At 29.2% G+C, this 15,959-nt stretch overlaps 1 protein-coding gene across 1 annotated transcript; it reads right to left on the bottom strand.

Moving 5' to 3' along the window:
* Positions 1 to 9,683: 9,683 nt before the first annotated feature.
* On the bottom strand, positions 9,684 to 10,788 carry LOC149531279 (putative F-box protein At2g36090). The gene has a single exon (XM_089811230.1). It carries the CDS (start codon positions 10,776 to 10,778, stop codon positions 9,771 to 9,773), a length of 1,008 nt encoding a protein of 335 aa, XP_089667356.1. The 5' UTR covers positions 10,779 to 10,788; the 3' UTR covers positions 9,684 to 9,770.
* Between the last annotated feature and the right edge of the window lie 5,171 nt (positions 10,789 to 15,959).

Genomic DNA, 15,959 nt, shown 5'->3' with positions numbered 1-15,959 from the left:
ATGTCCTCATTTCTAATTTTTGTGCAAATATTGATCAATGAGTAGGATTTGTCTGTGCTTATTGGATTGCATCGATTTTTGTTTTGTGAAAGTTATACAGAGACTTGGGACTCAGTTCTGATCCTTGAAATTAATGCATGGGGATTTAAGAAATAAGAAAGTTGTAGAAATATATATGGCGTTGACATCTCTGGATCGAGGGGAAGGTAATTCCTCTACAACTGTCTCATGTTCGCTCTTGGTGCATTTCGTAGGTTCAAAAACATATGACAGTTGGTTTTGAAAACCGCCAGGAGAGCTCCCTCATTCTAAATTCTTTTTTTTTTTGTTTTTTAAGGGCACCGATTTATATTTACTAGTTTCGACTTTAACATGTCACTGGATATTCCAATTCATTTTCAGGGCCTCGATTTATGTCTACTTTTTTGGCACAATGAGCAGCAGTGGCTCTATAGTTGAGCTTGACGAAGGCTTGCAAGACAGTGAAAATTGGGTGATTTATTACAATTTTGCGAATCACTTCATGGAATATAATCCTCAAAATTTTAGGGTTTTCACTCCTCTTCTAGCAAGGGAAGTTCCATTTGATTTGTTTACGGCGCTGGCTAATTTTCAGACATGATTTTTTTTCAAATTTACAAAAGATATATAAACAAAAATTTCTCAAAAATTTGTTATTTTCAATCGCAAAATATACAGATCACGAAGATCAAATTTCTAAAAATTTCATTGTGTTTTCATTTTTGAAATTTAATGAATAGTATAAAAACGATAACCGCATCCTTCGATTACATTATGACAGATGAAGACATAGGAATGATATTTTTTTTGTAGTGTGCTACCAAAAGAGGAGGAATGTGCACCGAGTAATTTTAGACTTAAACTCTTGCACCAAATGCATGACATGTGCTTTATTCCAGTACAATTGTTTCAATATTTCTTTCTAACGTATTTGATCTATAGTCTCTAGGTGATATTATGACTATTTGCAGGAAAGTATTTCAAAATGCCGAGAATATTATAGTTATATAGTATACGATAGTTATATAGTTTCTTAAGCTTATAGGTTAACACCTATTTTTTACAGGGTGATTTTATTTTTGACAAGTCTCCAGCCTTAAAAAATTTATTAGTTAGTCATACTTTCCATTCTCTTTCTCATATGCTGTAAAACTTTGTACTCTGGCTTTTCATAGCCTTTTGATTAAAATTATGTCCCAGATTCTTTATCTAATTAATATATTAGAGAACTTTTCTCATTAGAAAAAAGACTTTTATTAAAATAAATATTATTAAAAATATTTAATAAATATAAATTTTATATATAATATAATTTTAATTATTTAAAAAATATTATAATTAATTTTTTAACAATACATTAAAATATATTTAATATTTTCTATTATAAAATATAATATATAATTTTATATAATTTTATAACATTATGTTTTGTGAATTTATCTTATATCAATATACTCAAGTTAAATATTAATACATGTCTAATTAGTTATATTGATATAAATAAATTAAAAACTAACATATATAATAATGATGCTTTAAATAACAATGATTTTGTCAAAAAAAATTATCTCAATTTATTTTTATATAAATGAAAATTGATAGAATTTAAGTTAAGAATTAAAATGCTAAGAAATATTATAGATCATTTTTCTTAATCAATTTTTAATATTAAAATGAAATAAAAAATGTGTAGAAATTATAAATAAATCAATTTTGCTATTCTTTCATGGAACATTGAATACAATGTGTATTTAGAAGGTGTTTGTTTCTTTGGAGTCAATATATTCCTTTTATAGATATTTCATTTTTGATTTTTTAACATTGACAAATTTTAAGAAAAATCTAGTCCAACCATTACCTTCTCACTTGAATGTTTCTATGGTTTTCAAGATTGACAACCATTTAGTTCCATCCAAACATGTGTTCCTAATAGAGTCTTCGTATTCAAAATTCAAGTACCAAAATGGATTTCAACTTGTCCCTTATACAGCTAAAAAATTTAAAACTATAATAAATGCACTCTAAATGTTACAAACATGCATTACATATCTGGAGCACTAAACTGGTATGTATGTGTGTTCATTAAATAATTTTCTCATTTATAAGAGATGCTTTTATAAGAAAATAATATATCTCTTCTCTATGGCCAAAAATATGAACTTCTCTATACAACCAACTGTGTTAAGGGTTCTCACAAAAGTTGAAGAGATTCTCATTGCATGTGTTTATTGAATATTATAGGTAACCCATACTCATCATAGGAAATATAACCATAGTGGTAACACAATCAATATTCCCCAACATATACAAACAATTACTAGATAATTGCCCCTTAAAATTGAAAATTTAGATGTATTCTTAATCCCCAGACTTAAAAAAATTGTGGTAGTCATTATGACTTCTATGTCAATACAAGCCATGTTCAAAATTTACTCTTATACAAGATTAAAGATGACCCTTTTCATAACTATGTTGAAATTGATGTTTCTAGATCATCAAAACTGCATAGCTTTGATATAGATATTTCAAGAATGCTTCTTACAAATAGAAATTCCAATTAATATATAGCATAAAAAATGTTCAATTTGACAACATATAAGGTAATCTCAAATGTGACATTGATTATTCTACATAATTTAATATGAGATTACAAAACAAACATTCAACATTAGCTACAAATAATTAAATATATATTAGAAATGGAAAAGAAACTGAAGACATTATTAGTTGAATATTTATAAGTTCAGCCCCCATTAATGAGTACACTACTAAGGGTTTGTTTGACATAAAATTTCTCTTTTTATTCCCATATGCAATTGCACTCCCCATCTAACCTAGAGATAGAGAAGTACAACGTGATGAATATGCATTGCATCTTATACATTTTCATGATTAAAGATTTGGGTGACATCCATGGTATAACTTCTTCCTTCTAAACATTACTGTGCATCCTCATAGCTAATCTCTTTCTCTCTTTTTTTTTCATTAAATGAAAATTTGAAGGCAATATACAAACCACTATTAATTACCTATGTTTGCACTTACCTAACCTTCTAGATAATTAACTGGTGGAAAAACTATTACATTTTGGGTCTACATTATGAGGGAGAAGATCACTTTGGAAAAAATATTAGACAGAGCCAAAAAATTTTATTACCCAAATAGGCTCCCTAACTTTATTATTCATACTAAGGGTGGAAGATAAAAAGTATCCTAATCACACAATATTCTTTCCCTGAATATTACATCTTTATTAATTTCCAACAAACAAAACATAGATAACATGACTAATAACCCAAGCACAATATTACTATATCTACATCAATAATTCACAATATTGCAAGAAAAGTTCCTTGAGAATCTCATGAACACAATTAATTATTATTACTTCTACAAATAGAAAGGTTATGGTTTTACATACATACATGGAGTGATTTTGATGTGAAATAATGTACGCATAGAAGCACTTAACAAGGAAAACACCAATATAGTGATTTAGGAGGAGCATATTCTCTAAAAAATACTTCAAATTCTTGGAAAAATCACCTAGCATACAAAATAGGAAGCATGCTACATAGATCTCCAAAATATGATCTATTCCTTCTAAATGCAGCTCAAATATCCATTCCTTGTAAATGCAAGTCAAATATTTTGTATGGGTCCTCATGTTGATGATGAAGAGGTGGTTAATCATGTACAAAGACATGCCATATGTACTCAAAGGACACACTTGTATAGGAAAGATAAGCATTGAGAATGTGGATATGAAGATCCTTGGAAAGAATGTCAAGAATTAAAATTACAATGAATCATGACATACATACTTCCAAAAAGATAGAAATAATGATAGGTTAAACAAATCCATAACCCATAGATGTTGTCCATATGGATTGAAAACATAGATTTACATCTTGTCACCTCATAAATTCTTTTTCTCAAATCCATTGGCAAGTATGCCTCTAAATGTTTTTCTTCAAAAAAAAATTGAGTTTTGTTAATATTTCACACAAAAATTGTTTAGATTCAAAATTGGAAGATCACACATTAAAACCAAATAAAAAATTTACGTTCTAGATCATTTCAAAAAGAGACATAAGTGCACAAGAAAATTTTCATATCCTATGGAATTTTCCTTTCATAAATTTTAATTGCCAATTTATATGTTTGAACATTGGTTAAAAAAGAATTCTTGCACCTCCTCAAACAAACAATTGATGGTAGTTAGATATAGTCTAACTACATACAATCTTATTCGCAATGTCCATCTCATCTAGAAATAGTTATATTTATTGAATCATAAAGATCCTAATAAGATGCTAATTGTTAGAAAGGATGCAAATGGAGAAGTAGAAAATAAAAATAAATAGTCTAAGTTTTCCCAAAAAAATCATTCGAAAAGAAGAATTAAAAATTTTCAAAGTACTTAATTAGAGAAAACTACTCGTGTACAAATATTTTTGAGAAATAAAAATAGATAAGGGCCTAAAAAAGAAAAAATAATTATAAATTAGAAATAATTAAATAAGGATAAGTATAGTGTTTGGCATGTTGACCACATAGATCAACTTGAAGATGACATAGAAGGGGAGAATGATTATGATTGAGAGATGGATACACAAGACATTATATACAAATAACTAAGTGTGAGATTTTGTCCCAAATTGGCCTTGCTAATAGTTCCAACCTAAATGAGATTGTCATGTTGGGCAAGAGTGACTTTGACAACAATCATAAGTGAGAAGATTTAGATGTTCCTTCAGATTTGCATGTCATTGTCATTCAATTTATAGAAACAAATAAGATGGCTTATATAGACTCTACTACAACCACAACCACAACCATAGTTTATAATTTGGGTCATCCAAAAATGTAATTTGTAAATTGTCTCAAGTTGATCCTACATAATAAAATGATATAATTTGATGTTTGGCTTCCTCAAGAGTGAGGGCTAAGTGTCTAGAACCTTCCTAGGTGGTGGAAAATGCTTATATAAGGAAGGCCCATAGGTTGTCTAGGGTAGTTCTAGGTGGCGATTTGCAACTTTGTTTTACTAAATATTATAAGGAAGGCACCCATATAGGTTTGCATATTGTATTTCTAAATTCTATAATTCCACACTTTTATAAATAATAAGAAGCCCATTTTTATTGTGTGTTTGATGTATTGAGATGAAGTGTGTGTGTGTGTGTGTACATACATACATATATGTCTATATATATACATATATAAAATAGTGAACTTGTATTTTATTTCCTTACATATTTACATAATAGATCTGATGATTTATACAAGATGTACATGTTATAACATTCACAAAATGTCCATATTTTTATAAATATGTCATATACGCTAGCACAAACATTAGATCTATATTATATTGTATGTTAAAGATCAATTATTTGATGTGACCTTTATAACTATTACTAATAAATTTATAATAAAATTATAAAATTTAAGAAATTTCATATGAAATTAATTACTAATTACAATAATCTTTTTTAATTTAAAATAATCTAAAATAATATGTATTCTAAATTGTAGTGTTCGATTTGTACATAATATATTCTCATCGGTTTTTGTGAAAGGCCAAAAAAAAGAGCATGTATCCTCCCATAAGAATTTTGAAACATCCGATCTCAAATCGAAACTCATTTCCCCATTCACTCTCTATAAATTGCAACACCGCTAATCAATATGACGACATGTACATTACATCACTTGAGAAGAACAGCTCTGACCATAAAATGAGAAAAAACAAGAGATCAGATTGAGAAGAATAGCTCTGTCCATAAAATGAGAAAAAGCAAGAGATCAGATTAATGTTTCTTTGACCAAACATAAATTATTATCAATAAATAATAAAAATCAGATATCCTACTGACTTTCAAAGGCTGTCCCTATCATTCCTCTGAATGACTTTGTTTAAACATGAATGAATTCAATTACTTTGACTATTTAAATTTTAACGGATTCAAATTTTCTAACTGTGAAATTTTCTAACTGTAAAACTCTTCAACAATCAACTTAATTCTATGAAACATTGTAACCTTTAAATCAATTGATTAATAATTAAGTTTCATCTATATTCTCAGCATATGATATGACTATATATGAAATGTACTTAGTATACAATATAAATTTATTCCAGTTCAATATGCGAAAATGTTGGATCACGTAAATTTCTCTTTCAGTTTACTCGCCCAAACGACGTCCCAATCTAATTTATTTACAGTGATAAAAAATCATTCCCTGGAATTCAAGTAAAATATGAACTGGATAATAATTAAACGACTATTTGAAAAGAAGGAAACAACTGGCAAAATTACCAACCATGTAGAGGAGTATGGAGTCGATGTCGAAGTAACCACTTAACAAACTGCTAAATTATTAAACAAACACATTGGAAAGCTACATAGCGGTTAGAGGAAAACCAAAGAATATATTTTAGCTTTTTTAAGTGGGTTATTCTGAAGGTTCGTTCAAAAATCATTTTACCATTTTATCAGTCGATGAAAAAGTTCAGTGAACTCATACTTATTTCCCTCTCAATTATGAAAAAGTTCAGTGAACATAATGAAAGTGGAAATTTTCAATATATTAATGTAGTCCAATTGCCGATTCTCTCTATTAAATTGTATTTATTGAAATGGCTGAGGCGTAAGATGATACTGACGCATTAAACAAAATAAGATATCTTCGCGCAGGGACTATACGACGCTTAGAGTATAAATATTTGACAAAATGAATTGTCCATGGACCAAGGGGATATTCTATTGTCTAAATTCATCAGTGTTGTTAGAATCAAGATTTGGGATTCTTCTTATAAAAATTGTTAGAATCATGGTTTGAAGGGGACCAACATTCTTAAAAGAGGATTAAGTTAGTGGATGCAAAGATCAATATTCTTTTAGAACAATGCTAGATTTATGTTTTAGGTTAATCTGCTGAGATTGTAGTAGGTCAAATTTAGGTAAGATATTTGATTCTATCAGCTTAATGTGTGTAAGAAAAATTAGAACACAAACTTGTTAGACTAGAAATTGATTATTATTAGAAATAAAGTAATCACGTTACAAAATCATAGAGCACTCATGCTATAACTTCATCATATAATGGTTTATAGTGATAAGGTTGATACCTATCATGTATGCAATCATGATTGCTTGATAATATGAATGAGTAACAATTCAAATGCATTCTAACATTGTCATATTTTCAAGTGGATAAAAGAAAGGAGAAAGCCACAAATCATTTCAGCATTTTTTCTTCATAACATATGTGTTATAGCTTGAACATATTTTAGTAATTTATAGATATGCAACAATTATTCAATGTCAAACTATTATTTCAGCATTTTCTCTTTATAGCATGAGTGTTATAGCTTGAATATATTTTAGTAATTTATAGATCTCCTTGGAATCTTTTAGGGTGGGATCCCATCAGCTACGTATTCAGATTAGATTGGTAGGGAGGATAGGATCTGTTGGTTTTGTCACCTCGGGGAGGTTAAGACCATGTCACACTTCATTTTTCATTGTCCCATTTACTATGAGATCCGAGGGAGATTCTATTGTTTGTTCAGAGAGTGTCGGTCTCTTCCCTCATTCTTCAAATATATTGACCAACACTGTCTTGCACTCTACCTTCAGGAAACCATGCGGCTTCACAGGTACACTATACGGCTCCAGCTTTGCTCGACATTGACTCCTACATAGCTCATCACCTCTTTCTTCAGTCCTATAGTTCTTGCTTGAGGATCGAAGGCATCTCTCTGCACTATCTCAGTTTACACCATATCTGTGAGACCCCACAAAGATTATACTCGACAACATCCCTTCCAAGAGTACCTGATTTCCCTAATGTCCATCTTTCCATTCTAGACTACTTCTTGCCTGTGAGGAGTTCTTAGCTCTTAGCTGTTGTTATTTCTTTTCCTCAGTTCTTTTGTTGTTTTGCTTTCACATTCTTTCTGTGGACATCGTTTGGTGTTCCCCCTATTGGCATTTTCCCCTTATACTATTTCCAGACCCTTAGACCCTCGTTAGTCTCTTATTGGACATTAATAAATTTATTTTATTTTATCTTATCTTAGCAACATATCTTTGAAGTTTATAATATCTGATATCATTCCACCAATGACAATACATGGATGTGTTCCCTTGTGGGGTAATGCTCACCTTGAATCCATGGAGAACTTTTAGACAAAATAATTACTAATATTACATATGAAAATTGTCATATAAATAAGAAAAACAATTAAGTAAAGAAAAAAAAGATTGTTTACATATAATATCTCTAAACTCTAAAATTAGTGTTTATAATGTGAAAGAGTTCATCGTAATTAAATTAGATGGCAAAATTCTTTGATAGAATTCAATAAGATATAAATTCAATAATGACACATCATGATAATGAAATCTTCAATGATATATATTCAGTAATCCATAAAAAAGGGGTATGAGTGGAACATTTAATTTATTAATGATTATCAATGCTACAAATTGAAAGGAGAAATGATAACATCAATTTAATTCAAAGGGTAGCACATACAAGAGAAGTAGCAAAGTGAGAGAGGCATATAGGAAAGGGGGAATGATTGTCAAAATGAGCATTGTGTGTAAAGTTGTCAGCATTGTGGATGCCAAGTGATAATAAAATGAGGCGTCTACTGCTGAAAATATATATATATATATATATATATATATATATATATATATATATATATATATATATATATATATATATATATACATTTTTATTTTATAAAGTGATTGATTCTATAATTAATTTAAGATGTAATTAAATGTCTAGATAAAGAGTAATAGGATAATTATTTTTTATTTTTTTATTTGTAATAAAAGAGACAAATAAATGAATAGCGTCTCACATTTTTGTACATCAAAATATTTCTTTAGTGCTCATCTTTGCGAATGACTAGTTAGAACAATAACAATACACAGTTGTATGGCATACAATAATAGAAAAGAAAAATATCAATATCTAAATTATTATTTAAGATAAGGAAAATATCAAAATCTAAATTATTATTTAAGATTTTAAGGTTGACCATGATAGCTATAATAACTACTCTAACCCTTCCTCTCGATGTTCTAATGATGTTATCAACATATTTGAACAAAACTCACTTGTTTCAACCTAGCAATCTTCAACGAAATTGTTCCAGTTTTCCATTTCTTTACTTATTACAAGTTGCATAGTTATTCCATGTGTTCATTTCATTCCTTTTTTTCTAACTACAGCAATCTAGTTAAATACGAGTTGCGATGGGGACGATACCCTTCCACTCGGCATTAAATATTTGAAATATTCTTCTGCTTAATTATTTAAAATATTTCGACTTCATGCGTGGCAGGAAGCCACCCTCAGGAATAATAAACTGATCGTGACGAATTTATTATTTTTATCTTCCAATGAACCTTATGTTGTTGTCAGCACTCTCGCTTTAATGGTAAATTCGTTTCTGAATCTGACTGTGTCCCTGTGAAATATTGATCTTGGTTACTCTGTTTGAAACTTACAAGAAAGTTTGACAAATAAAATTGTTTATGGATCTTTATTTATGGATCTTCTATATTTTGGTGTTACAGTTGAATTACAAATAGCGAAAGTATTTGAAAATATACCCTTTAGAGGATAACCAGTTGGAAATTTTATAGGATTGCATTCTATGCCATAAAGTGAGTACAAACATGAATTTCATGAATTTTAGCCGCTCCATATCTCTGCAGTTATGTCTTGAAAAAAAGGTAGAAAGACATAATTGCTAACCCAATTGAGAATAACATGCAAAGGGGATCCATGTGACATTTACGTCGCAGATTTTCCTCCATCAAATCATTCTGTATTTCCAAAACGTCATAACAATTCTGTATTACTCGTTCATGGTTCTTACTCCTCTTACCCCACTTCACTGCTCTCTGTAAAACTAAAACACCATCTCTTGCGTTCACTTGGCAACCCATCATGTCCTCCAGTTGAAGACTAACCCCAGTTATCTGCAAACAATTATCTTCATTACCCACACAAACTGGGCCTTTAACCACAATATTACATGCTGCTAACTTTAAAGGTAAACTATCATGAGCAGGCAGAATGGATCCAAATCTAATTCTAATTTCATTTTTAGAGCCCCAAATATGATTCTGTACTTCCAGAGGGCTCCAACTTGAAAGATTTACAGCATCTTTTGTTCTCTTGTTGATAAGAATCCAACTGAGCCTCAGATCATGAGAAAATATGATTCGCTCTACATCTCTCTCTCCATCACTTGAAATTGAAACGATTGTGTTATCACAACCACAAGGAAGATCTATCACCAAAGGAAATATTGTTGATGACCTGTTATCTATCACATGATCTTCAGCTGAAATTTTGTAAAAAGCTTGAGAAGAAATTGACTCATTCATGTAATGAATGTCTACAACAGAGACAAAATCGGATAGAGAAACTTCATCTTCTTCATCAAAAGGATTGAAAGTTTCTTGACAATCTTCCTGGGAAATATCGATGAGGGGAAAACAATCTGCATAGAACTTGTTGAACCCACCCATGGAATAAATCAATCGTTTAACCTCATGATTTCTGGTGGAAGGGCAGAGTGAAGAACAAGCATCCTCCCAGAGGCCTTGTTTCTTAACAATTGACTTCATATTAGAGCTGCAACATTCTGCGCTTGCAAGAGTGATGCCATCAACTCTCTTCAAGATTTCTCTAACAATATCAGTGCTCAGAGACATTCCTCTTACACTTAAATATCCATTGTAAGTGAAATTTCAGTGCCCCATTTGCTTTCTATAAATATAACATCTTTAATGATCGGTATGGTGATGTGTGCATTACATCATTTGAAAGAATCATTTTGTCCAGAGAATTAAACAATATAGAGATCAGATTTATTTAAGTCAGATTCATGAACAGACAGTCTTATCATGAATTGTCAAATCAGATTCTTTACGTGAATATCTTTTAGAGGCCAAAATGAATTTGATCGACCATCTAAGTAGTCCCCACCATGTATCTCTATCGGATTAACATCAACGGGTTCAAGTTTTTTGCAGTCTATTTAAAAAAGCAATTATTTTATTGTCAAAAATTAGAATTCGATATTCGAGCATAGAACATTCTATGTATGTAAAGATATTAAAACGCCATTGCTTTGATTAATATCGCCCGGGGCTGGTTTCATCGGGACGAACTTCATTTAATATTCTCTTAGTTCTGACGCTACCTGTTACATTACGGTATTTACTTCATATAAAACTACGACCAACTTTCTTGTTTTTTATTTTAAAACTATACTGATTAATTTCAGATAAATTTAATTTTAGGCTGACCCAAACAACCTGTCTATTTGATTTATTTATACTCTAATAGAAATCATTGAGAAGAATTTAAGAAAAACCGATTTCCAGGAGTGAACTGGATAACAATTAAGGAGTGGTTGGAAACAATATAATCAATGACGATTTATAGAGGGAAGTCGACATCAAGGAAAAGTCATCCCACCCACTTCACAAACTGCTTAATCAAACAATATAATCAAACAATTTTTTAAACTGGGTAGCGGCCGTCTGTGGAATAAAAAACAAAGAGTCGTTTTTCTAAGTGGGCTCCTTCAAAACGCCATTTTATTGAATCCTGGTGCTTGAGTAATTTAATACGGGACAATCAAGACAGTAATGCGCTCCTGGTAAGATCGAGCTGTTAAAGACATTTTATATATAAAAGGAATTATCACTGAAAAATTAATTGAGCAACTAGGTCAGGCGTAACCGTTTCGTTAAGATGATACAAAGTCAACGAACAAAATATATTTCATGCAGAATTCCAAGCGGACATGATTTTTTTTTTCCTTCTGATTTAACATGTGTCTTGTTGTGAAGTTTTTGGATGTGGCTATCCTCCCTACAAACTGTATAGTTGACCAATTTTCAAAAAATTGAAAACATTATAGATTTTTTTTTAAATTTCAGCATTTCATATTTATGATCGTATAGTTTGTACTCCAAAACAACAAATAATTTGAAAAAAATTCACTACGTTTTGGTGAATTGGAAAAAAAAAAAAGTTTGACTTTGTTGTCTTTAGTACATTTTGTATGGATGTCTGAAGTTTTTAGATATTGACTAAAATTTAAATTAAAACCTAAATCTTATCAAGTGAAACACTATAAAATTTGAAAAAATAAATATCTTAATTTTAAATGTGCATTAAATGAGACGGTGAAGTTTTCTTTGGTATTGGCTAAAATTTAAACTATTTACCTAAATCTAATCAAGGGAGACACTCTATAGTTTGAAAAAAAACAAAGTGTTCTCTTGCTAAGATTTACATTTTAGTTTAGGATTTAGAAATTGTCCAATTTTTATATAGTAATTGATGTTAAAAGAGTTTAATAAAGTATAGGAGTGTTAAAATATTTTTGATTTATAAGTGAAATTCACCAATTTAAGACATTTTTCTTTTCATGATGTGCATTAATGACAAGGTCAATTTTTAATATAGTAATTGATGATAAAAGGGTTTAATAAAATACATTAGAGCTAAAATGCTTTCGATTTATAAGTGAAATTGACTAATTTAAGGCGTGATTTATTTTTTTCAAATTTTAAATGTGCATTAAATGACAAGGTGAAGCTTTTATATAGTAATTGATGTTAAAAGAGATTAATAAAGCATAGGAGTGTTAAAATATTTTTTTAATTTATGACTAAAATTGATTAATTTAACAAATTTAATATCTTTGTGAACAAGATTTAGACTATATGTTAAGAATTTGATAGAATTGTGGTTATAATTTTTTTAGATACTTAAGTTAATGGATGCATGAAGGTTTAATATTATTTTGGGGCAAAGTTAGCTTTATGTCTAAACTAAATTTGGTGGCATTGTATTAAAGTTTAAATGAGATGTGAAATTTTTAGGGACAAGTGGAAAATGTGGCAATCTGAAGATGGCATAGTTATGTTCATAAAATAAAGGTAGATAAAATTCACTTATTCAATATCATCATCAAATTGTGGTTTGTAGTTAAGGATTGTCACAATTCATTAACTTCACATTGTGTTGAACTTTAGATTTAGTAAATATATCATTTAATGGAAATAAAACTAAAACAAAAAATTGCAAGGCAAAAAAATGGGAAAAATATATGTTATTATTTGAAATAATGTGACCATCTTACAAAATCATAATACATATTGTCATAATATAATATTAATGTTTGATAATTCTAAGCTTAAGGTTTGATATTGATCAAAGAACATAATTGTGTTATAATGTAAATGATTTAAAATGTGATTGTGCTACAATATGCTTGTGTTTTCAATTATGTAAAATGATTATAAAATTCACAAGTTGTTTGGGTCATATTTCTTCATATCATGAGTTGGGTAGGAGCATACTCTTGTAAGTTTGAGAAATTTAATTGAAGTACTCATATTTCTATATGATGTGTGTAAAAAGGACTTATTTATTACAAATTTTTAGTTATCTTATTTAAAGTGAAATCACATTGATCTCTTTAATTAATTAATTTGTTTCATTTTTTTTATGATAAATCCAAATCGATCAACATCTCAAAAGCCTCATTGACTTAATGAAACACCAAAAAACAAAATTCTAATTGAAATGCAGGAAAAAATAATTTCCTCTTGAACCCTCTAGTTTGTTTAGGAAGCATTCTTCTTATACCTAGACAAATATTTTAGGATAAATTAAACATAATGAGGAGTTTCAAACATTATTAGAAATCTAAAGAAATCATAATGCAAAAAATATTCAATGCCAAACTATCATGAGATCTTTAGAATTTAATAATATGTCATAGATTTAACCTGTCAAAAATTATATACACGAAACATTATTAGAGAAAATGTCTAATTTTCTTGGTTTGTGGGAATCAAGTATAACACCTCTAAATACTATAGTGCATCACATAATCTATTTAATGAGGCTAATGATGCTACTAGCAAACATCCTTTGGTATTACTTAGAGTGGGGTGAAACACACCCCATGACCTCATGTTTTACTACAAGAAGATCTTGCCAATAAATATAGATACCCAACCCAAGAAACGATAACTAACATTATACATCAATTTTTTCATTTAATAATGAAAAATTATCTACATAAATTATTTATAGATTCTAGAATGAATTAGTCAATACATAAACTATGAATTATTATATAGTAATTTTCATCCAAACCAAGGATTATAGAGGCCTTGGAAAAAGAAAAATTAAAATTTTCAATATAGTTTTCTCCAAAGTTGGTTGGCACATAATTAAAGGGGGAAATGGTTAAATCTATTTACTAAAGAAACCTATCTATAAGATAACTCTCGGTCAAACCTCATCTATGAATTACACCAATCTACAATCTCCCCAGTCTAACATAATATTTTAAAAATTAGAAACACAATTAAGAAATTAGGGAGACAAATATTTTTTGATGGGATAAATACAATGTTCTAGGATGATATCTAATATAAGGATGCGACTCTTTTAGCTACAAAATATTTTCATTGTATCAAAGAATCTTGATCTAAAACAATGGCACAAAATTGCACTATCAATTTATAAGGAATGAATGGCCTCTCCCTTACTAGGAAATCTAAGTGTGAGAAACCTTAAACATTTAACTTTGATGACATTCCCTTCTCTCAACCATGTAATTGAGCTAGGGTAAAAGTACAAAGTTGTGTCACCTTTTAGGCTAACTTATCAAAAAGACTGAATTTGAGTATTTCTATCTAAAAATAAATTTTGTTCAAACATATGATCTAGATAAATTAATTTTATCTAAGTTGTATATTGTCTCATAGATTTTCAATTGGAAATGTCTATTAAATGTATGTTTTATACTAGTTTGTGTCCAATTACTAAAGAAATACATTTATTTCGTAAAAGTGGCATTTCAATAACTCTTGTACAATTTTTTATGATATTTTTTAAATAACATATAAACAAAATTTTATAGAGCTCAAGGTATAGAATAATATCATATAGATTTTATACTATTTTAATTAGATATAGTATATTGTAAGTAAAAAATTCTACAAGCACGTATTTTAACACTCGAAAAGTTGTTGATTTTGAGAAAGAAAAATAATATTAAATCATATAATTTTTTTTTGGAATTATATGACATTCTAGAGGAGAGAAATTCCTCTTTTATATTGTATAATTTTTCTCTTGGTTGGAATAGATTTTTATTTAAAACTATGGTAGGAGATGAAAACTATCGATTTTTGATGAGTTGAAATTTGAATCATTATAAAAGAGAAAATATAGGTCTAAAGCCAATTTTTATTTTTTAGTGTTATATCTATTTATGTTATCTATAACATAGTCTAAGTTCATCAGGAAATAAGTTTATTTCGATATAGTTTTGTGGTGGAAACTAGACCCCTAATTTTTAGCATTTTTCAGCACCTAAAAAATTATCGATAAGAATTAGGAAACCATATCAATTATTATTCAAAATAATTATTAAAAATTATAATCCTAAACTTCATCCATTTCTACACATTTCATTAGTTTACTTCATTTTCAATTTCAAAATAATAGTACCAATTTTATGCCATTGAAGGTGAGCAATTATACTTTTGTTTGCTTTTCCTTTACAAAAGGGTGACATAGGTTTGTGCTTTTACCCCCTCATGGTTTAGATTCCCACCCATTCTGATAATTCATTTTGATAATCTACACACCATTGAGAGAAAGAGGAAGGAGCTAAATTTTAGAGTGGTGGAGGATGACCAACATCCTTGAAACTAGCTCTGAAAGAACTAGGACCCTACAAGAATATGCAAAGTTCATTAGGGAGAGCTAGATTTTGATAGTCAACTAGAAGTCGAAGGAAGTAGAAGTAAGGACCTCACCTTTCCAAAATTTATCATTAAACCTAATGACCA

The sequence above is a fragment of the Cupressus sempervirens genome, chromosome 11 (genome assembly GCF_028749045.1).
Source record: "Cupressus sempervirens isolate cs-2001-9-10 chromosome 11, ASM2874904v1, whole genome shotgun sequence".
NCBI classification, from domain to species: Eukaryota; Viridiplantae; Streptophyta; class Pinopsida; order Cupressales; family Cupressaceae; genus Cupressus; species Cupressus sempervirens.
The sequence above is the reverse complement of the archived record's forward strand: the minus strand, read 5'-3'. Positions and strand labels throughout refer to the sequence as shown.

Coding starts and splice junctions, on each gene's coding strand:
- LOC149531279 (XM_089811230.1), bottom strand. CDS start 10,778: ATGTCTCTGAGCACTGATATTGTTAGAGAAATCTTGAAGAGAGTTGAT.